The 23159-nt window shown below is 39.1% G+C and overlaps 1 protein-coding gene across 1 annotated transcript; it reads left to right on the top strand.

Annotated features, from left to right (window-relative positions):
• The first annotated feature begins 12162 nt into the window (after positions 1-12162).
• LOC147894213 (ABC transporter B family member 1-like) lies at positions 12163-22753 on the top strand. Its single transcript, XM_087384691.1, has 10 exons — positions 12163-12415; positions 17697-17872; positions 18027-18227; positions 18431-18690; positions 18816-19138; positions 19388-19611; positions 19778-20154; positions 20356-20801; positions 20915-21054; positions 21539-22753. The coding sequence occupies exons 1-10, from the start codon at positions 12163-12165 to the stop codon at positions 22751-22753; spliced, it is 3615 nt and encodes a 1204-aa protein (XP_087240817.1).
• The last annotated feature ends 406 nt before the right edge of the window (positions 22754-23159 follow it).

Here is a 23159-nt window from a genome sequence, read left to right as displayed (position 1 = left end):
TTCCACCACCATTTGCATTGTTGCACATGCATATTTTTTTATTTTTGAAAAAAGTTTACTACTCTGCATTACTGTCACTCGTATCATCGCTCTCTTCATCATGGTAAGAAGGGTCACTCGATACCTCATCTTGCACATCTTGTTCTATATATTGGTACTCTTCTTGGATGATGTTCTCGTGGTCCAAGAAGATCTCAACACAATCCATTATCTCCTTCACATGCTAGAATTTACTAATTTTGGGCTTGAACCAATTTCTCCAAAACTTCCTGGGCTCCTCAAGTTGGATCTTGTAACCCACAAGAAATGCTCCTTTGATGAAGCTCTCTCTCAATCCCAACCATGCGCATGCACTTCCACATTAAGCTGAACCCATTCTTTGTCGGGTTTAATTTCCAATGCGACATGGGTCATCTTTTGCCCATCTTTATTCATTTTTGTCCTAGTGATGTGAGATTTATATAGTATTTTTGCAATTGTGTAGCTCTTTTTTGGCATGTATGTATTCATTTTAGTACTACCCTCTTTAGGAGGGAACTATGATGTGACAATTTTCAACTATAGTGGGGCAGAATGGAGCTAAAACAAGCCCTATTTTGATCTATAATGTTTTTAAAAACAAAAAAGGCCAGTATTTACTAATGAAGATATTGACAATAATATCGATCTATAGAATGCAGATGCATATACCAAAGTGCATATCAATGATGAGTACACTGACAATAATACAGATAAGCATATCGATTTGTTTATTGCAACTGAAATACCGAATGACTTACTGATGTTTTCAATGTTAGAAAAAAATATATAGCGTATTTTATGTAGGTATGTATGTCGAAAAACAACCAGCTCCATGTAGTGGTAGTGGGATGAAAAGAAAAGCTGGCCCCTCCTCAAACCACGTGTCAACAATTGAAAAACTCAACACATTTTTAGAGGACTCCTAATAAAAGCCACTCTAAGGGAGTTATAAAGTGCACACAAATTTTTGCTTGCAAAATCTCTTCCCACCTCCCTCTCCATCCTTGCCGTCCCCCACCTCAAATGAGTCAAAGTTGCCCAGCTCACTAACTTGCCCTTTCCCTCTTACCACTCCCTCCTCCTCCCTTGCATCCTCCCCTTTAATGACAAGTTCTTTAATTCCCAATTTGTAGGTAATTTAGCCATGCAGTTCATGCTCTTTTCACCGTACTTTTTCTCTCTTTAGATAACTCTCAGGTTATTGAGTCCTAACTTTGCAATCCTTTTCCTATGCTAACTGACACTTTGGGGAGTTAACATAGTCTTATCATTGGCAACCCTAAGGATGCCAAGACTCTCGTATCTACTTATGTGAAGCACTTCTAGAAATCTTTCATGAGGGAATATGTGTGTGAGAAACAATTGTTGCTCTTGCCAAAACTTAAGTGTTTGATATGTATTTCAACCACAAACAAGCCTAGCTTAAATCAAGTTAATCCATTAATGTAGCTCGTTTTTATGATGAAGAGTTTCAAATGATGACCAAAGATGTGGCTCATTGCCTGAAATCAAGAGTATGTGGAAGTTGGAGAGAAGCATCAATAAAGGGCGAAATGGGGCTGAAACAAGCCCTTCCTGACATAGTGGAGTTAAGCTACAAGTGTATTTGTCATGGCCATGCCTTGTTATATGGGAGCAATCTCTTGGGTTTGATCTTAGCTATAGAGGATCAAGAATTGAAGCACAATAGCAGCATAAGAATTTTCAAGGCATGCAAGAGCACATATGGATTTATACCATTTGGGTTGGGGTTGTGCATTTATACCATTTGGGTTGGCGTTGTTCATTTGCATAGGGTAGGCATTCGACCTGATGGAAGCAAAGGCGGGACCTAAAGGGAATTTTTCTTCCCTATCGACTTTTCTTATAATTGAGGAGATCTTACTACAAATCCAAAGTGATATATGATGAATCCAATGTACAATGTGCTATATGTTAAATGCAATATGCAAGGTGCTGTGTGTTAATGCAAAGTGCTATGTTGAATGCAAAGTGATATGTGCTGATCGCAATATACAAGGTGTTATATGTTGAATGCAAATTCCTATGTTTCTTAATGAGAAATTCAATACTTTGAATTAAAATAAAAAGGATTAGAAATTGCCTCTTATCCCAATCAAGAAGAAAGGGAAGATTGAAGCAACAAAAATACAATCCTCATCTTAGGTGCTAAACCATTGTAATACCAAAGAACCCTAGCACTACTTAGCTCTAGGATGTTAACCAAGTTCTGAGGCAATCTAATTTGACAAAATAGCAAATCATTTTGCCACACCCAAATTTGTTGCAAAACAATAGCTCGAGTGATGCGGCGAAAGATTGATATTGGGGATCATTAAAGTCTGCATGATCACCCAATAGAACATGCTTCCATGTGAAAAGCATGAACAATGTAGAAGAATGAAACCATTGTTGAAGAGCTGACCATAGAGGGTGAATGATCTTACATTCATAAACCAAGTGGAAATGCATCTCATAGGCTAACCTACAAAAGAAGAGATATCTTTCGACTTAACTATATGATCTTTAGTGGAAAGTTTGCAAACTAATGTGTGTCAAAGAAAGAAATTAAGGCCCTTTGAAAGAGTAGAATCCCAAACATGCCAAAGTCAATGCAGCCAAATAGAAAGCAATCATGAGGTGCATGCTTATCCCAAGCTAACTACACAAGACAAGGTATATCAGCTTCTGCTATGATGTGCAGGGGAATATCGTGAATGCTCAATTTAGATAAAGCCTTTCTCCAATCAGTGCACCAGTAATGTAAATCCTCACTAGGAACACACATAGTACTAGAAGGCCAAGCAGGTGATAGTCTATGAAACATTGTTGTTAGATAGTCAACTCCACCATGGTCATCTAACGCGAACCATGGTCATCCACCAACGCCAGGAGAAATTTGATGCTAAATAGTCAACTCCACCATGGTCATCTAGTAAAATTCCATAGATCAGACGAGATCCCGATGCCTCTATCATGCAACTGTAAATATAGCTGTGGGTTAATGTGAACAGGTGCTATGTTCCCAAGGAGGGCCACTTTCGTTGTCTCATAATTTTTAGAGAGTAAGTGTGCCAAAACTCACCTCACATAAATGTGTGGTTATGTGATGAATACAAAGGGCTATGTACTAAGTACAAAAAGTTGTGTGTTGAATACATGTAATCTAAATTTCAACATTCAATTTTAAGATCATTTTCTTACAAGCGTAACCTTCATAATACATTTTTACAAAGTTATACCTGCCTCCGTGTATCTGAGTTTGTGATATTGGGCATGTGAGAAAGTGGAGAAAATGGGCGATTCCCACTATGCCACATGAAAGACAAAAATGGTGAATTTCTAAGTGTTAGAACGCAATGAGAATTGACATTAGAAAAATGGTCGATTATTTTTATGTTTTTGGAGTCGATTATAGGCATGACATCGTTTGTTGTTCTAGATAAGCCGAGTGTATCTAATGATTCTTCTCATCACCTGGCTGTCTTGTTATATGCTTGTGGACACCTCCCTCGTTGCTCTGGATTCATGCCTTCTTGTAATGCGCAGAGCGTCCGAACTGTCGATCCAAGCAGCTAACCACCCTGCCCACCGTTTACTTGCCCTTGAGCCTCGATTCCTCGTATGTTCGTTGCCTCACTGTCCCCTTCATCCATGCAAGGGCACAACCGAAACACCGATTAACGTTAGGGAGCCATTCAGCAGAGAGCAGAGTTGAACGCCGCATTTGACATGGTCCAGCCGATATTATTGACTGCAACAATCTAAGTGGAGCTTGATATATTTATACTTCAATGGAAACTCTAGAGCCCAACGCGGTTGATAATATTAATGAGGACGGGCAGATCACATTTGCCGAAACAAAGAGGCAGTTGTCCCGAAAGCTCGTAGAGCCAAGTTCAGAAAGAGTGTCCTCGCCATCAGTTCCATTCCACAGGCTGTATTCCTATGCGGAACCGTATGACTTTCTGCTTATGGCAGTCGGGACAGTTGGAGCAATTTCTCATGGCTTAGTGATGCCCATATACCTCTTCTTCTTTACAAAGGTTTTGGACTCTTTTGGATCCATTCAGAATCACCCAGATAAACTAGCTCATGAGGTCGCGAAGGTGCGTCACGTGGGGAGCAGTTAAATTTTGAGTCTGCAGTCTAATTGTGATCTTAATTCCGATTGGTATCAAGCGTTCTGAATAGAGTTTCTATGCTTGCGCAGTACGCTCATTACATGTTCTACATCGGCATCGGGGTGTGGATTTCCTCTTGGCTGGGTATGTAAATACGAGAGGCATTCTTTTGTAGATGGATTTCTTCAGACATTGTGTTCTGTCTTTAAAACCAATGAGAAAGAAGTCTTTGCACGTATTAGTTTTTTACAGCTAACGTTCTGGACAGCGTACATACCCTAAACTTGTGCAAACATCGCTCGCAAAGAAAGATCTCTGCTCTCCGTAGTGATCTTTCCCCACGTTAATATACAGTACAGGCTGTTAGGCGCCCATCCTACCAACCTATTTCTTCACGTAGTACTTCTGAGAGCACCGTTTAATATGTGTTATACGGTACTAAGCACCCACTTCTGTGGCAGCGTTCTTCCATCGCTCGATTTGAGCAATGGTTCTGGACTCACGGGACCTGCTGGACTCAGCGCACCGTGTGACATCGCATGCTATCAATTGCCCTTGTTTTTATCCGCAGTAGAAGCTTTTTTTTCTCTCCGTGTCTACGGTTAGCTCGTCAGAGCGTTCGTTGAACGTTCTACTCACTCAGCTCGAGCCCTGGTCCCCGGGTAGCTCGGAAGAGCGTTCATACGACTCACTCTGCTCAAGTTCTGGTCCTGGATCAGACGCTTTGAGGTGCTAATGGAAGACCATAGTCGTGATTAAACTAGATTTTGCGGCAGGTAGTCTTTCCATGGTGGAGCAAAGTAACTACTAACTCGGAATTGCAGGTAGTCTTTCATCATGAAGCAAAGTAACTACTAATTCGAAATTGAAGCTGAATCCTTCTATTTTATCAATTCTTTAAGGAAAAAAGAGTGAGAAAAATAGTGGACATGAGACACCACACAGGTCCGTTAGGACCCGATCCTCCCTGCAAATATCAGGGGTGGTGATTTATTATTGATTTTGTGACGTCCATATTTTGGAAGCTGAAGCTCAACAAATACATGAATAAGGTGATATAATAACTGAATCTCGTTGCAGTTTTTACAATATTGTCACATGGACTACAACCATATGAATGAAGGTGTAGTCATCCTTCATTCTTGCATCCATCTTGGATTTCCTTGCTCCCTTGTGCCGATAACATGCATCAACCGAGAGGAATATTGTAAGAATTCATATTAAAAATAATAACTTTTAAATGGACCAATAATTAAAAATATTTATATTATGATATATAATATATCATTATTATAACCACACAGTGTGGGCGGGGAAGCGGCGCGCTTCTTTTCCCAAAGAGATATAATCCGAGAGAATGGGCCCTTCCTTGGGTACCGAGATAACACCGAGAATACTAGCGCCGAGGATGAGTCTCACGAATGGATAAGAAACTGGCATATTACCTGAATGTCAATAGTCGTAATCGTAGTCGAACGCCGAGAAATAATATCTGAAAAACTTGCCAATGTGACCTGAGAGGATCTACGTGTGTCCTTAAGCGGGATGATTCCAACATTCTCAGATTGTTCAGTAGACTCTGGACAGCACAAAAAGACAACTATCATTAAAGGAAGTCTAAAGTAGAGCATGCAACATTCTCACTCTCCACTTAGCCAGCATTACGTGCCTCTCCAACCTCGAGAAAATGGGGGTTTGATCACCATAAGTCGAGCTTGTGAGAGTAGAGCATAAGGTCATCGTGAGGCTCTCAAAAGCTTCACATGTCAATAAGCCTAAACTTGCAAATTAAGTAGACCATCTCTTCAGATCGAATAGGTTTGAAACGTTTATATAGTCTTTTTATTGTGAAAAGCACCTATATGCTTTTAGTGCTTTAGTCAAAAGCTCAGTTATTACATCAAACAAAATCAAGGGCATAAGATGAAACCAAATCAAGGGCTTAGATTCATGACAAGTGGCTCAAGGGGGTGTGAGAAAACCCAAACATCTCCCTAGGCTGCTTGCCGTAATAAGTAATAACTTACATGACTTTTAAAGGTATATCACCTATCCCATAAACAACCGTCTTATGTTCCTCAGAATTTGGTTCCTTAAAACTTTTTAATTTTGATCGTAGAAGGACGCACCTTGTCACTTAGCATTTCCCTCTGAATGCCAAAGGTACCATAAGAACCAAAGTAACTTTGATTAATGCTAAACCTTTCTTTCTTGGCCACCTCTTCAAAATAGACTTTTGGCTTGTTCTTTTTCTTCTTTTTTGCTGTGTCCAAGAACAAGACCTTTTAACCTTTCCTTGGGAGTACATCAAGCTTTGAGGCATGCCTTGGTTTTATTGAACCAAGGCATAATTTTATCCTTAGATTGGATAATATTTACGAGTTATCGAATCCATAGGATCTCCACTCTCGCTGAATCATCAACAGTCTCCATTGGCCTTTTATGTGCCATAAGATCTCCACAAGCTAGCTTTTACGTGTCAATAGCTACTCTTGTCGTTACTCACAATCCCAAGAATCATCCTTCTTCAGTCCCCACAATCGTCCTCCTTCAATCTGATACCTAAACAGCGCTGGTAGCCCATCCCACCATCCACTCACGGTATTCCACGCAAAAATTTGAGGTTGCAACAACCGCCCAACGTCCATGTGTAAGCAAGGGTGCCCACCTTCGGAAGCCTCCAGCAACACCTACAAGAAAAGACTTCAAGCCCCAGTCGACAAATGGCAACCTTAACAAGATGCACGTATTTGTGTTTGGGCAAAAAACCCTTGTTAGTGTTGCCACTTTTGGCCACTATCAGTGACCAAAAACTCTCTGCAGTGCATTAATTAGAGGCTGTGGCAAACACCTTCATCACTAGCGCAAACAAATCCATCATCTCATTGTCTAAAGGATGTTGGAGAGTGACATGCATCATTCAGCTAGCATGACGATGTAGGTCTCGTCTGTGGCGACATGCTGCCTAAGAGTTGAGAATTCAAGCGATGAGATGAGTTGCTTTCTAGATTTCGACAGGTGCTTGCAGCAAATAGCATGAGGCGGTGAAGGATGTTAACGATAAAGTCTTTTGTTGCCCTTAGGTCAGCTTCCTGCAATAAGCCTCTATGAATTTGCAGCAAACCTTGAGAGCCTGGCAAAGATTGATTTCCATTCCATTTTATCCCATTCGAATAAGGCCTGATGAATTTCTCACCACGCTGCCAATTGAAATGGATTACCTACGTTCCATATCAGCACCTACCTCTTCGTAGCCATCACCACAACTTCGATCCTTCCACCTTCGTCCAAATGCTTGGACTACAGAATGCTTGCCCAACGGTATCATCATGCCAATACACGATGGTAAGATGTGGCAAGAATAATGGCAAACTGGATAAGTGCGAAGTTGTGGGATTGGATTGCCTGCTTTTCTGGAGTCACCACACTTTACTTCCTTCCATGAACCGTGAGAGGCACTCTGTGCGCTCGAAAAAGGAAGGTCTCCGTTTAATGATAGAATGCAAGCTTCTAGTAGTATGGGAGGACAAAAACGCGGCCAAGCAAGCTAACAAACGAGAGAAAGAGATCCACAGACAGACAGAATTAGAAATCGAGCATGAAAAAAGAGAGGATTGCAATCGACGCGATGTATAAGTTCTCATGTCAGGTAGCTATTCTGTCTCACATCAATCCACCATCAACGCTTCACTCCAAAGAATCACCTATGTTGTGGCTACACCAGAGCGACGGCATAAGAAGCTGCTAGAACAACGAGATCTACACATGAAACTGTGTCGGAGCACTTCCCTTCGATCCAGAGCTGCCTTGATTACTTTGATGAAGTGACAAGCGATGATCACCTCGACGTGAAATTAAAGATGACGTCAAAGATGCCGAGGAAGAAGAAGAGAACGAAGAGCAGCACCCAACTCTTGCAAAGACAACATGCGGATTCTACCAAGTCTTACGTTTTAGGACGCTACTAAAACAAGATCTCAGGGGGGTCACTCATCATATGTAACCCTATCACGTGAGTTCAACAGAAGGATTTTTTTTATTTCTAAAATTTAAAGAAATAAATATACATAAGGGACTATTTAAAATAGTTTTGGAAAAAAATTACAGATTTGTATAGAAAAGGGGTACATTTTATTAATGAAATTTTTTACAGATAAGGGACTTTAAATATAGGCCTTGAACGCACGTGATATAGAGGGTTTATACATAGTGACCCCCCCGAGAACAAGATGCAGCTTGTAGAATACGTATGACGCGATTTAATTACTATTTTTCGTGCACATTGTCAACTATAGTACGCCATCAAAGATTATTACAGCAGCATTGCCAGCAATAGATATGACCCAATCGAATTGTGGTCTGGTCATCATCATAGATCGTGCCTTCGTTGTTCGTGTTCTAATGAAAAACTTAGATATACTTCCATCATAAAATAAAGCTAAATAAATTCACACCGTTAGATTTGCATAAAATCAACATTCATGATTGTGACAAGTGGCTCAAGGAGAGCTCAAAAGACCCAAACTTCTCCTTAGGCTGCCTGCCGTAAAAAGGGCAAGTCCAATTAATGAAATTCATTTGTTTATTTATTTATTTTAAATACACACCCATCCCACACTCACCCACCCATGGTTGAGGGGCACACACCCTAGACCGTTGGGCATAGGGTCCCTTGTCAACTCACACACAGCACACAGCACACACACACCCATCTACAAGCTAGGACACCAAGCCTAGCCTGAAGCCATGACTTCTTCAAGAAGATAATTGATCCTTCATTCCCAACAATGGTGGCTTGCAAGCCAGAAAACACAAAAGAGCGCCCAACCAAATCATCATGAAGCTGCTTGAGTAGGAAGAACCCTTTTTCGAGGAACCTTGCTGCATAGCTGACCTTTTCCAAGGAACCTTCCTATGGAGCCCATCGTTTAGTATTAACAAGTTCTTGTATTAGAAATGCCTGGTGTGGATCAATCTACCAGGGATTTTGTGGAGCAAATTGCATCTTCTATGGGAAGAGTACTCCTTATCAAGGGATCTCCTCCCTCAAAATCACTATCTAATCTCAGTAGGTCCTAGATCCTATGGGATAAGAGCCAGGATACCCTAGAAATTGTGAAAATCAAGCTTTCAAATGGTAAGGTTATGGCTCGGTAAGTCAAATTCAGAGTCTTCCCTACCTCATGCTACATATGTTGTTCCACCTCCCATTATGCTATGAGTTGCCCTAAAAGATTAGCCAATGTATGTTTTACCATGGGAGACAAGACAAAAGGAGACCAGTCCATCCTTGATGAGAAAGATTAGGTGGCTGATTCGCATGTGGGTGTGCTGCCAAAACGCTCCGAAACTTGATAGAGGCCTGAAAGATGAAACAAAGGCAAAAGATTCTCCATCCTCGAGTAAGGCAGATAGGGAACCTTGGAAGACTATCTTTGTGCAAGCCAATCCTGAGGATAAATAGTTTGTAATCCGACAGGCATACGAAGAAAAGTGACCTGCTCCGAAGCTCTACCCTGCCACCATTCTAGCAGTGAACTCACCTGCTCAGCCCACTCTCCAGTTCTGGAACTACTCAGACTCGCAACTCGTGAGCTTCTCCATCGCCGTCGTCGTAGCAGAAGTCTCAAAGCTTTCTTTCTTCCTTCTGCTTACCTTAGGCCACGTGGAAATGCCACGTGGCAAAAAAGGTGGTCAAAAATTAACTATGGTTGAGTTCAGCTACCTGGGTTAATTTAACCATGGTACAGATTCTTTAACCCTAGGTTAACTAAGCTGGGTTAAAAGGTCACCACAGTGCCACCTCAGCACAGTTGTCCACAAAATCTTTGACAAGGCATAACTCTCAATCCAAAAAGAATTTGCAGGTGCTCCAAAAAGGAAAAATAAAGGGTTTTTTGAGCTCTATGTGCTTGTCAACTCAGATTTTCTGTATGTAATTATACACTACCAGATTTGAAAGTATCTTCAACTGGTAAGATCTTTGCAATGGCAATATGCACTCCAACTGTTGAGAAGTTCACTAGAGAAGGATTTCACACCTGGTCTACACAAATGAGGTATCTCTTGATGCATCAAAAGCTTTGGAAGACTGTAAAAGAAGACATACCCACTGCACAAAATGATGCCTGGAAGGAAATCACTCATTGGTTTGCACTTGGGTCCAAACATAATTCATCATATAGACTCCAAGGATCATGCCAAAGATGCATGGGATGAGTTGAACACAAAGATGTATTTCTTGGTTTTTTGGCTTTTGCACCAAACCTAAGATTGAATTCTATGGATGCACATGGGCTTCAATGAATCCATGGCACAATTTGTCAACAAAATCAAAAGCCTTATGACCCAACTAGGAGGCATGAATGCAAAAGTAGGGGAGAAAGATGCACTTGCAATTCTCTTTAAAAGCATGCCTACATAGTATAGTGCACTGACAATCACTTTAAAGAATTTGGCAGATCCAAAGTTTGAAGAATGTGTATCCTCTCTTCTTGAAAAAGAAAGAGAGTTGAAGGCATTGACATCGACATCTACATCAACTCGCAACAGCTTTAATAAAGAACAAGCACTATCAGTAAAACATCAAGGAAGTGCTACCATTGCAGAAGGATGGGTCACTATCAAAGTGACTACAGGCTAAAGAACAAACCAAAGTGTCACCATTACAAGAAGCCCCAGACACAAGGAAGAAGATTGTAGATTGAAGAAACAACATGTCAACTACGTGGAGTCATCATCAAGCCATGAGCAGAATGACAAGAACAACATGTATTGAGAAGCAACATCCTTGCCACCTTCAGCCCATATGTTTGTAAATAAAACATGACCACCTGAGAGTAGCCATGTAAGCACCCAGGGGAGGATTTGATCTTATAACTCACATCTAACCACCTTGTAGTAGCCAAAGGATCATGGCATGAAGGGGAGGTGTTGAGAGTTGTCGTGCCATGAGCACATAATTAGAGGCTAAGGTATGGTACAGGAAAGAATCAAAGTAGCCACCCTAGGATGTTGACTACATGATGTGGAGATGTGGATCAAGGATATCCACAAGGAGAGATGTGGATTAGAGGATCCCATATGTGTTGACTACTCTAAAGGCTCTCTCTATATAGTATTGTTGATTGCACATTGGAATAGATTGAGTGTTTGCTTTCCTATGTCTCTCTTGTTTTGCTTTGATCTTCCTTAATCCCTCACTTTCACAAGAGTGTGTTGGTTAGATGTCAAGGCTCATTTAGAGGGTGAATGCTGGTTGTTAGGTGGTGATTGTAGTTTGACTAGATTGCTCTCGTCCGTCTAGATCGACATCGCCATCAGAATTGGATGTTTGGGAGGAGCTTTGCTTAGAGCATGGTCTTGTAGATTGTTTGTAAATTGAAAGGTCTAGAAGGATTTTCATGGAGTAACAAGAGGAAGGGGGATGACTTTAGGGCAAGCAAGCTAGACAAGTTGTATGTGTCTAGAGAAGCCTGGTGGATGCACTCCCCTGTGAAAGGAGAATGCTTAGTAAACATTTTCGACTATGTACCTCTCCTCTATTCCTTTGGTACTCCCCTCAAGGCTGAGAGATTGTATGATATCCCGTTTAAGTTTAACAACATATATCTATCATCTCTTGTTTTCTGTAGCCATATCAGGGTTGTTTGGAAGCGTATAAGTTGCCTATTTAAGGATCCTTGTAGTAGCCTAAGATAGGACTAGCCAATTAGAGCAGTGGTTCTCGAGGCCAAAACCTAGGAAAGGAATTACATGGCTAATAAGTGGAGGATGAAATATCTATTTGCAATTTGGACTGCTCTCAGATTATGTCTCAATGAGTTACCTAGTGACCCTTATATAGCCGTGCTTCTTTTTGAGCTAGATTACTACATTTAATCTAGAGAATTGGAACATGGTGATGGGGCTAGAATTTGTAGCCGACAAGAATTGACTCAAGATGGTGGACTTTCCTACGAAGTTGTTGTTTCAAATTGTTAAAAGAAAGCATCAAAGGGAAGGTATAGATAGAGTCATGGATCATGATCGTAACATCGAGATGAAATTACGGAACATTGCAAGTATTTTGTTGAAGTATTTGAGCAATTTACTGGGCCTTCAAGTGCATCAAGATGTGGAGTGGTTTCATGACATTTCAGATTCCCTTAAGGGCCTTGAGTCCAAAATCTCAAATTCAAAAAGGAGGAGACTAAGCACAAAGTTCTCTCTAGAGGAGCTTTCGGACGCCCTATCCAAGATGAAAAAAGAGAAGGCTCCAGGATCAGATGGTCTCACAGCAGAGTTTTATGCTCATTTTTGGGAGGAAAAGACCTGGTTGATATAGCAAATGCACCAACATAGAAAAGGATCACCCTCCATTGATGTCAATACTGGGTGGATAAAGCTCTTTCCAAAGAGACAGAGCCATTTACAGGTGGGGGATGACCATGCTCAACACATCAAACAAAATGATTGCAAAACTAATGGCTCTTAGTATTCAAGAGATGTGCATGCAAAAAAAAAACTGGCTTCATGAAGGGTAGGAATATATTTGACACAATCTTGAATGTCAGTTCAATGATGGATTATGCTTATGTCACCAATAAAAAACATATCTTATTTGGCTTAGAACTCGATAAGGCCTATGATTGAGTGCATTGGGATTTTATTCTAGCTGTTCTAGAGAAGCTTGAATTTGGGGAATCTTTTATTAGGATGGTAGCCATGTTATTTAGCAATGCCTCTACAGTGCTTTGCATCAATGGTGGTATTTTAAGGTTGTTTAATTTGACAAGGTCTATTTGACAAGGATGCTCGATGGCTCCCTTATTATTTTCCATCACATCTATAGCTCTTCTCCATAAGTTATAAAGGTGGCTTTTCATAAAGGAAGATTGGAAGGAGTGTGATTTCCCTCAGGAGTCAATTCAATTATCAAATGTTCGTAGATGATTTAATGGCATTTTGTAAGGAGGATCAGATGAGTAGTGATTTGCATAGGAAGATTGTCTCATGTTTTCATCAAGCCTCCAGTTCAGTATGCAATTGGCAAAAGTATTTTGCTGTTAGAACTTCTTTGGATGACTTGCTTGAGTGTGTGAGTAATATGCCAGTCAAATGGATCCCTCATGGGTAGGTGGCATGCTATCTAGGTTCCTCGCTCCCACTAAAGAAACTATTTTAATGGTTCAAGGACCAAATCTATTCCAAATTGAGAAGCTAGCATGGTTTATCACTCGGCTTGAATGCCATGGCATTGATTATTAGGCATGTTCTCTCAGCCACTACAACTTATATAGCTTCTATGTGGAATTTTTTGCACTCGCAATGGCAAAAAATTGAAAAGTTGTTTAATTCCTTCTTAGAATGGGAAAAATACGGATGCATTATGCTCCCTTGGATGTGTTGAAAGTTTTTAAACAGCAGGCTAGATTGGGTATCCTAGATGTTTCTGTTAAGAATACAACCTTAATTAGCAAATGGTTGCCCCATGTTTTTAAGGATACGGGTCCACGGATTGAGCTCACCCATTGGTTTATAGAAAGAGGGAATAGCTATAAGTCAAACCTTGGAAGGGCCTCAAATGGCATGAGAGATTATTTATTGATTTTCCAACAAAAACTTGTGGTTCTACTTTGATCTCTAGTCTAGTTATTGCTTGGAAGCTTGTAATTGGTAGCAGCTTGTGGAAACGATTAGGGGGATTCAAGGGAGATGCCAACTTGAATGAATGTATTTGGTGGAGAAAGGAAGTCTAGATAAATGGTCAATCATTGGCCTTTCTTAACATCTCTTGTACTCGCAACATTTTTTGATATATTAGGGGCAGATAGAGGATTCTAAGAAGAGGGACTAGTGGACCCTTGGAGACATGAGTTGCAAGTTTCTGTTGAGCACTCATGAGATGGCCTTCATTGAATTGCATTGACTAATTGATATGTTGATCCAACTGACTAATTGCATTCAAGCCTCAAGCAGGAGGGACTTACATTGGTATTTGGGAAAAAATCATCTCAAAACGACTTTTGCTAAGGTTGTTTATAGAAGATTAGTAGAGGAGAAGTCAGTGGGAGTTTATCTAAATAAGAAATGGGGGTTGTGCTAGTCCCCTAGCTCATGGCAGGCCAAGTTTAAGGAGGTGTGGCAGAAATGTAATGTGGGGTGGTACAATTTCATTCTATGGAAAATTTCCAACTAGTGCCTACTTGTACGAGCAAAATTGGTGAGGAGGTTTCATGTTAACACGATGTATGCTCTGCGTGGGAATGTTAATGTTGTAGAGTGCATCCAACATTTGATGTGGCATTGTCCCGTTTCAAGGGGCAATTGATGAAGGTTGGATGCAACGATAATTTGATTAGTAGGATTGATGGTGAAATTTTACATCAGTGGCAGTTAGAAACTAGTGATCTTAGGTGATGCGGCTAGATATTCATCTACCCTTTAGGCCTGCTGGCCCTTCATTGGAGGAGTAGTTTGTTGCTCCATTAAGCATCATCTTATTTTTTGGGAGGATTCTCAATTTGGCTTCACGGATAAGTGCTATTAAATGTGGTCTTTTAGACATTGCCAAGATAGTGGAGTTGTCCTATCCCTTGGTAAGCCATTGTCTTATGGACATTGGTAGGGTTTTGTAGGCCTGGGGCTTACTCCCCATTAATAATATTCAATATTTTATTTAAAAATAAAAAACAATGGCTTGCAAGCCATAATGCATACCAACCAATTTTTTATTTTTAGTTAAAAAGATCCGTCCAATGATTGCATTTCTCAACCTACCAATGCCCATTGACATGCACTTCCAAAGTAATTATGTGATTGGATACACTAGATCATGCTTTGAGATAATGATTGGCAAAAATGTGTGGTGTGTGTAAAGTTGGTACCCACTAATGTGATGCCAATGAACACACTGAGTCATAAAAAATGACAACAAAATTACGCAAGCGACAAGTCAACTCCGTTTTTTGGAAAAAAGCCCAACAAATGTGCATTTTTTCAAAATTATAGGACAAAATATACACTTCATATCAAACATTTTAAAAAACTAGTACTTTTATGAAAAAAGAATGCATAAAATATCACTTACATTTTACTCCAGTACCCAAAAATTTATAGTATTATCAATTGAAAAAAGTGTTCTCTTCTTTAATTTAAAAACACGACAAATTACAAAGAAGAAGAAATTGCTTCATTCAACTAGGAGTCATTACAGCTTTTGCTTTAAAATACCAATTGTTTTCCATGCAAGTGCCCATATATTTTTAACTCAAATCCATATACAAGGATTCGTACATCTTACAAATCAAGCATGTCCACACATTGATGAATTCCATTTTTTTTAAATTTGTCACATTGTTTAAGCACCTCTAGATGATATGCTCCCTTAAGTCCATTGATTGAAAGTTTTTTTTAGGAATTGACTTCCACATAAGTAACAACATTGCACTCATGGATAAGTTGTGTACCAATATACATTTCCAGAATACTTATTGCACATAGCGTGCTATCCACAAATTGATAGTTGGTAAAATGATGTTACGTTAAGATCTAATACAATTTAATGAAACACTTTAAGTGCATTGTCTAACAAAACAACTTCTCTTTTTTATAAATAGTTGATCAAATGGTTGAATTTTAATATGTTTTGACATTAAGATGGGTAGGTATATATGAAGTCCATGACCACAAAAGAGGTTTATTCAAAGCAAGCATGTCTTTAGATTTAGATAGACGCCCAACGACTCAAACAATCAATTTGTAAACAGTCGTGATTAGTACAATTTATCATTTACTCTATTTCGGTCTATTGGTTCGATTGAGAGATCTAGCCTTTTAAAAAATGTAGTTTTTAGTTTAAAATGGCTAGATTTGGAAGCGAGTATGTTAGCAATTATCTTTTTGAAAAATTGATAAAATTTTGGATTATGGAATCCACAATGTTGACAAGCATGAACATAATAACAAGTTTGTCTGAGAAAAGGAAAAGTTTTGTCAATAGAACAAAATTTTCATACAAAAAAAGATGAATTTAGATTCATGAATGAACAAAAATATCAGGCAAAAAACTTTTTCATGTTCCATCGATAAATCCATCGGTGGAGTTTTTTTCCCATTTACAAAAATTTTAATCCATCAATGGAAAATTTTTTTGTCTATAAATTTTGGGATTTCAGAATCCAGCAAGATTCAGGAATCCCAAATTTCATTGACAGAAAAAAAGTTCCATCGACTAAATTTTTTGGGATGCCGATTCTGGAATCCCAAAATTCATCGATGGAAAAAAATTTCATTAACAAATGTTTTTCCTGTTGATGAAAAAAAAAATCCGCTGACGGAAATTTTTCGTCGATGAAAGTTTTATGTGACGAAATTTGTTTCCTTCTAATGGAATGAAATTTGCATTCATTCATGTTCGAAATTTTCCTTTTTTTGGATGATGAGTTTGTTTTGTTGATAAAAATTTATATTCATTCAACTTGGTCAACAAAATGGATTCCAAAATCTAGATTTACATTATTTTTAAAACGGGTAACTGTTTTCATCTTGATAATTCATCTTTGGATCAAAATAAACTAAACCACTAAATTGTACTACTCACAATCATCTAAAATTTGACTGTTCATTTTTTTTCTACATCTATCAAAATATTTTCTTTCAAGAAGCCTCTTTTTAGCTATGGACAACATATACCTACTTATCTTAACACCAAATGTATTCTCTTATTCAATGACTGGGATGAACTTCAATGATTGGGATGAAGTTTTTGTAGAAGAAAAAGCACATTTCTGTAATTCTAAGTAAAGAATATATTATAGTTCACTTAGACATGCATGAATTATTAGTAATTTCAAAGAATATTAGATCATATCATTGATCTTGTTTTTTCCAATTTGTCATTCGACGTGAAAAGTAGAAACTTTTTCATCTTTCAATTAGCAATATGTACATTTTTCAAAAGATGTTTGAAACTATGCTTATTTTATAAAAGTTATGAAAATAGCTCTCATTAATGTCTCCAAAAGATTGTAAAATTGATCAATATATAAGGCTAGTGAAAAATCATAATAGCCTGTTGCAAACGACAACTCATGACTCGTCATTTTTCATGACTCGCTGTTTTAATGACAAAATATCATGTCATTAAACAAATCTAATGAATGCATGGGATTTTCTACTTTATTGTGAGCCTGTCTCCAATTTGTTAAGTGCATGCCAGTCCGTTAGTACTTGTGGCATTGTCCCAAATAGTTTCTTGATTGGATAAACCTAATTCCTAAGAGAGATTCTTGATGTTGACATGGTTTTAATGAATAAATTTCCCTTGCAATTATATTACTGAGAGTGAATATTCAATATGAGCATACTTGGGAGACTGCTAAACTTTAAAGTTCTTAAATAATGCATTCTATAGTAGTAGCACCTTTTGACTTTGGTCTTTTGGGGGAGAGAAAATTTTTTGTTACTAATTAATACTTAATTTTGGTTAATACATGTGTCAATTTATATTGTGCTACTTGAGACAAATACATAGATAGAGATGCTATTAATGTTTGCAAGATGATGCAGAGGTATCATGTTGGACATATACAGGGGAGCGCCAAGCATTCAAAATAAGGTCAAAGTACATTGAATCCATCCTAAGGCAAGATATCAAGCAATTTGACCTTAGTTTGCAGACAAGGAATTTGGTTGAGAGTGTTTCTAATTCGACTATACTAGTGCAAGTTGCCATTAGTGAAAAGGTTATGACCCTCACACTACTTCTATACTTTAAATATAGAAGTACTAAAGATTTCATTTAAGTTTCTTAAGGTGTACATCAATCTTATAAGAAGTAAGAATTATGATTTATTTCATTTTAATGATTGCCTCTATAATGTTTTTTTCTATTTGCAGATGGGAAATCTAATACAATATTTTGCTACATTCATTGGAGGACTTCTCATAGGTTTCATCTCAGTCTGGGAAATGGCACTTGTAACATTAGCAATAGTGCCTCTAATTGCTATAGCTGGAGCAATATATACATTCATGGTTGCTCAAATTAGCTCAAAAAGACAAGATGTGTATGGATGGGCTGGCACTATTATAGAGCAGGTAACTATTTATTTTGAGCAAGAATATAATAATTGCATGCTTGATAATGAATGCCATGTGATCTATTAAAAATTTAGGGCTGCATATTCAAAGCACCCATAATGTATTCCAATTGCGAGTTCATAATAAGTTCACAAAATTATAAATGCAAAAATGCATGCTAATCTTTGAATTTCAAGGGCTAATACAACATTTACAAATAGGCCCTCGGACAAATTCGCACTGTTTATTCTTTTGTGGGTGAGATGAAGGAAATTGAGGTATATTCAAAGGCAATTATACAGGCCAGGAATTTGGGACATAAGGCTGCACTTTTAAATGGATTTGGAGTTGGCATCTTATCTACAACAATTTATGGTACTTTCTCCTTATTGGTGTGGTATGGAAGTGTGCTTGTGATTCATGATAAAGCTAAAGGCGCCCCAGTGCTTTGCACCATATTTGTTGTGGTGGTTGGTGGTTTGTAAGTATCTTCATGACCTCAGCAAGAATTTTGTCAAACACACATATATGTATAATGATTGAATTTGTTTGCAAGTAAGTAGTTAGCCTCAATTTTTAATCACACTAAAGAGTTTTCTTATGCAGATCCCTAGGACAAGCTGCCGTTAGCTTTTCTAGTTTTGGGCAAGCAAAAGGTGCAGCACAGAGCATTTTTGCTATGATTGACAATATACCCGACACAAGCACAGGAAATCCAAGTATGGATGAAGAGAAAATGCCTAGTGTACAAGGGAGTGTTGAATTTCAAGAAGTGTACTTTAGCTATCCCTCTCGTCCTGAAATACATATTCTTGAAAAATTTTCCTTAAAGATAGCACAAGGAACGACTCTTGCCATTGTTGGAAGTAGTGGATCAGGGAAGAGCACAATCATATCCCTTCTTGAACGCTTTTATGACCCTCTTAGTGGTATGTATCTCATGCTTAATGACAATTGTACATTCAAAGATCCAAATGTCCCTTTGTGTATATTAAAGAATATAAGACTTTTGAATTGAAAGACTCTGTGTATATTAAAGAACATAAGACTTGGTTATAGAATTGAAAGAACATAAGTCTATTTGTCTCCCTTAAAGAAACTCATTCTTACACTCAGAACATAAAGGCATAACAATTTTCTATCCTTAAGGAACTCATTCTTACAACTTTTCATTTTAGGAAACGTGATCCTTGATGGATATGACATAAAAAGTCTGGAGTTGAAATGGTTGAGGCAACGATTAGGATTGGTTAGCCAAGAACCAATCCTATTTGCAACTACTATAATGGAGAACATCTTGCTTGGGAAAGAAGATGCATCCTTTGAACAAGTACGAGAAGCTGCATCTATTTGCAATGCACACTTATTTATCGAAAAGTTACCTGACGGCTATGAAACTCGGGTATTTACTACTTTTCTTTTTATTTAATTCCAAGGTGAGATGAGACTTAAAAATAATGCATGCATGCCATAACAATAAAAAATAGATTCAGCATGCCTAAAAGATGAGTATGCTTGATTGAGTATTGTTTTGTTTATATTTTATCCCCATACTACTTGTTACATAGGTTGGAGAAAAAGGAATTCAATTGTCAGGAGGACAAAAACAAAGAATTGCAATTGCGAGGGCTATCATTAGAAACCCATCCATTCTTCTCTTAGATGAAGCTACAAGTGCCCTTGATGCTTCATCTGAGCAATTGGTGCAAGAAGCTCTAGATCGTTGCATGGTTGGGAGAACTACCATTGTTGTTTCACACAGACTTTCCACAATCTCTCATGCTGACACAATTGTAGTGCTGGAAAAGGGAAGAGTAGTGGAAAATGGCTCACATTCAGAACTCATGTCCAATAAAGAAAATGGATCCTATTACAAATTCGTGAAGCTGCAAGAGATGTCTAAACAAGTTCCAGGATCTCCTTTTCCATCTATCAAAAGAAGCATGTCTAGAAGATCCACTCCTCATTCTACTTCCAGGTGATTCTGGTGCTGTAACTTAGTTTCAAATTTGAACTGAATGGACTTGTACAAGCTAAGATGGCCATCAACTGCATGTGTCAAATTATCCTTTGTTCGTTTGTTTGCATATAAGGCAAGTTTTTTAAGATCCTAAATTTCAATAGTGTCATGTATTCTTGTTTGCAGGAAAGGCTTGTCACCTGGTTTTTCGATTTCATTGGTATCTCCTGGGACAAGTTTTTCCATCTCAGTGCCATCTCCCTCTACAAGTTTGGAGAGAACCATACCTTTCGAAGAAGTTATAAATGACCAAGAAACATCCAACGTGCAAGCTGCACAAATGTTTAGAATTCTCAGACTCAATGCACCAGAATGGCCACATGCCCTCCTTGGTTCATTAGGCTGCATAATAGCAGGAATGGTGAACCCAATCACTGCGCTGCTTTTGGCAAATATAGTAACTGTCTATTACTATCCTGATCATCAACATCTAAGGCATGAAATCCAACTGTATGCCGTTTACCTCACCTTACTTGCAGGAAGTGCTTTGACCGGAAACATGCTTCAGCAGTACTTTTGGGGTTATGCCAGCGAGAATTTAACCAAGCGTATACGCGAAAAGATGTTTACAGGTGAGCTAAACTTTGTAAACCCACACATAAGATTTTTCTTGATCATTCTTCACGTTTCTAAACGTTACAAGATGTTTTGATAATATGGCGATATGTATGCCTGTGTCGTTCAGCAATGTTGAGGAATGAGGTTTCTTGGTTCGACAAAGAAGAAAACAGCAGCGCACAATTGAGCGCACGTTTGTCTATGGATGCCACCCATGTGAGAGCTGCAGTTGGAGATAGGATTTCCCTGTTCTTGGAGAACGGCACCGTACTCATCGTGATGTGCATTATAACATTTTCCCTGTCTTGGAGAATGGCAGCTGTGGGGCTTTCCTTGACTCCGCTGGTGGTTGTGGCATCGTTGGCCCAGGTAACATCGAGCTTTGTGGGTTCATACAAACTATTCTTCCCATTAAGTTCTCCGTTATATTGCATTTATAATCGAGTACAATTGATATAGTGAATCATACTAATTGAGTTCAAATGATATAATTGAATTCATACAAATAGCTCGTCCCGTAATAGCTCGTCCCGTCAAGTTCTGCATTCTTTGCACTTTTAAAGGATATAATTGCATTCATACAAACATCTCTTCCCATTAGGTTCTACTTCTCTGCATTTATAATTGGATTCAAATGATACACTGAGCATTGCATTCTATTCTGGCAATTACATGGATTGTTTGCGAAGACTCAATCATAAGGTTTTTGGGCATCAATGAGCTAAGAAAGACTTCTTTGAATGCTTTGCAGAGGGTGTTTATCCAAGGATATTCTGGCAATTTGGAGAAGGTACATAGGAAGGCAAGCATGATAGCGGCAGATGCAATAGGCAACATAAGGACGGTAACAGCGTTCAATGCACAAGAAAAGGTGGTGAAGCTATTCGAGGAAGAGCTAAGAAAGGTGGGAGGCAAGGGATGGCTAAGGGGTCAGATTTCTGGACATGCGTTTGGGATTTCTCAACTTTTGCTATTTTCTTCATATGGGGTGGCCTTGTTGTATGGATCTACACTGTTGGCTTCTGGGCATAACCCTAGCGACATCCTCAAGGTTTACTTTGTCTTCGCTATCGCTGCCATTGCCATTGGTGGAGCTATCTCCCATGTGCCTGACCTCGTCAAGGGCAGTCAAGCTGTTAGGTCGGTATTCCACATCATCGACCGACACACTAACATCGAGCCTGATGACCTGTCCCTCCAACACCTCATCAATGTCATCGGTGAGGTTGAGCTTCGTCACATTGACTTCCACTACCCCTCTCGACCTCACGTGGCTATCCTCAAAGGCTTCAGCATGACGGTGCCTCCTAGGAGGACTCTTGCTCTCGTTGGCCCCAGTGGATGTGGCAAGAGTACCGTCGTTGCCCTGTTGGAGCGGTTCTATGACCCCACTGCTGGTTCGGTCAGGGTGGATGGTGTCGACATCCGATCATACAACCTACAATCATACCGACGCCATGTGGGGCTCGTGGAGCAAGAGCCTGCACTCTTTGGGAACACAATAATGGAGAACATATTGTATGGCAATGCAGGCGCTAGTGAGTCAGATGTTCATGCTGCTGCCAATGTTGCCAATGCACATGCCTTCATTAGTGCACTACCTAAGGGGTACAACACACATGTGGGCGAGCGTGGTGTGCAACTCTCTGGTGGGCAAAAGCAACGCGTGGCCATTGCACGTGCAGTTCTAAAGAATGCCCCAATCTTGTTGCTAGATGAAGCCACAAGTGCACTTGATGTCCAGTCAGAGCAAGTGGTACAAGAGGCACTCGAGCGGCTCATGAAAGGACGCACTGTGCTAGTTATTGCACACCGTCTTTCCACCATCTCTAATGCTGACATTATTGCCGTGGTACAAGATGGTGCCATTATCGAGCAAGGCTCCCATTATGAACTCCTTGCCAATCCCAATACTACATACTCTCACTTAGTTTCCTTGCAAACCCAAACACATAGTTCCTCATAATGTAATTCCTCTTCGTATCATGTATTTGATGTATCTCACAATGCTTATGCCACCTTAGAAGGGGTGTGCTTAAAAATATGGAATTATGTGACATGGGTCCAACATAAGGGGTTATTCGATTCGGATGCAAAATGTGTTTTATGAATTGAAAGGAATATAGGACTTGTATAATAGAGATTTATGCAAGTTTTCCTAGTAGTGGATGCCTTGGGACACCTTTCCTATTATTTAGATTTATGTCCAAGTCTCATCAAAGTATGGACTACATAACATCTAATTGCACCATAGGACTTGACTCCTTTGATTATTTTTTGGATTATGTGAGTTGATACGGCTAGTTTATAAGCCTATTGTAAAAACTCAAGAATCAACAAGGGATTAAAGAGTAAAAAAGGAGATCAGAAAT

The sequence above is a fragment of the Dipteris shenzhenensis genome, chromosome 14 (genome assembly GCF_047967505.1).
Source record: "Dipteris shenzhenensis isolate YYH24624 ecotype China chromosome 14, Dip_SZ_1.0, whole genome shotgun sequence".
In the NCBI taxonomy this organism is placed as follows: Eukaryota; Viridiplantae; Streptophyta; class Polypodiopsida; order Gleicheniales; family Dipteridaceae; genus Dipteris; species Dipteris shenzhenensis.
The sequence above is the reverse complement of the archived record's forward strand: the minus strand, read 5'-3'. Positions and strand labels throughout refer to the sequence as shown.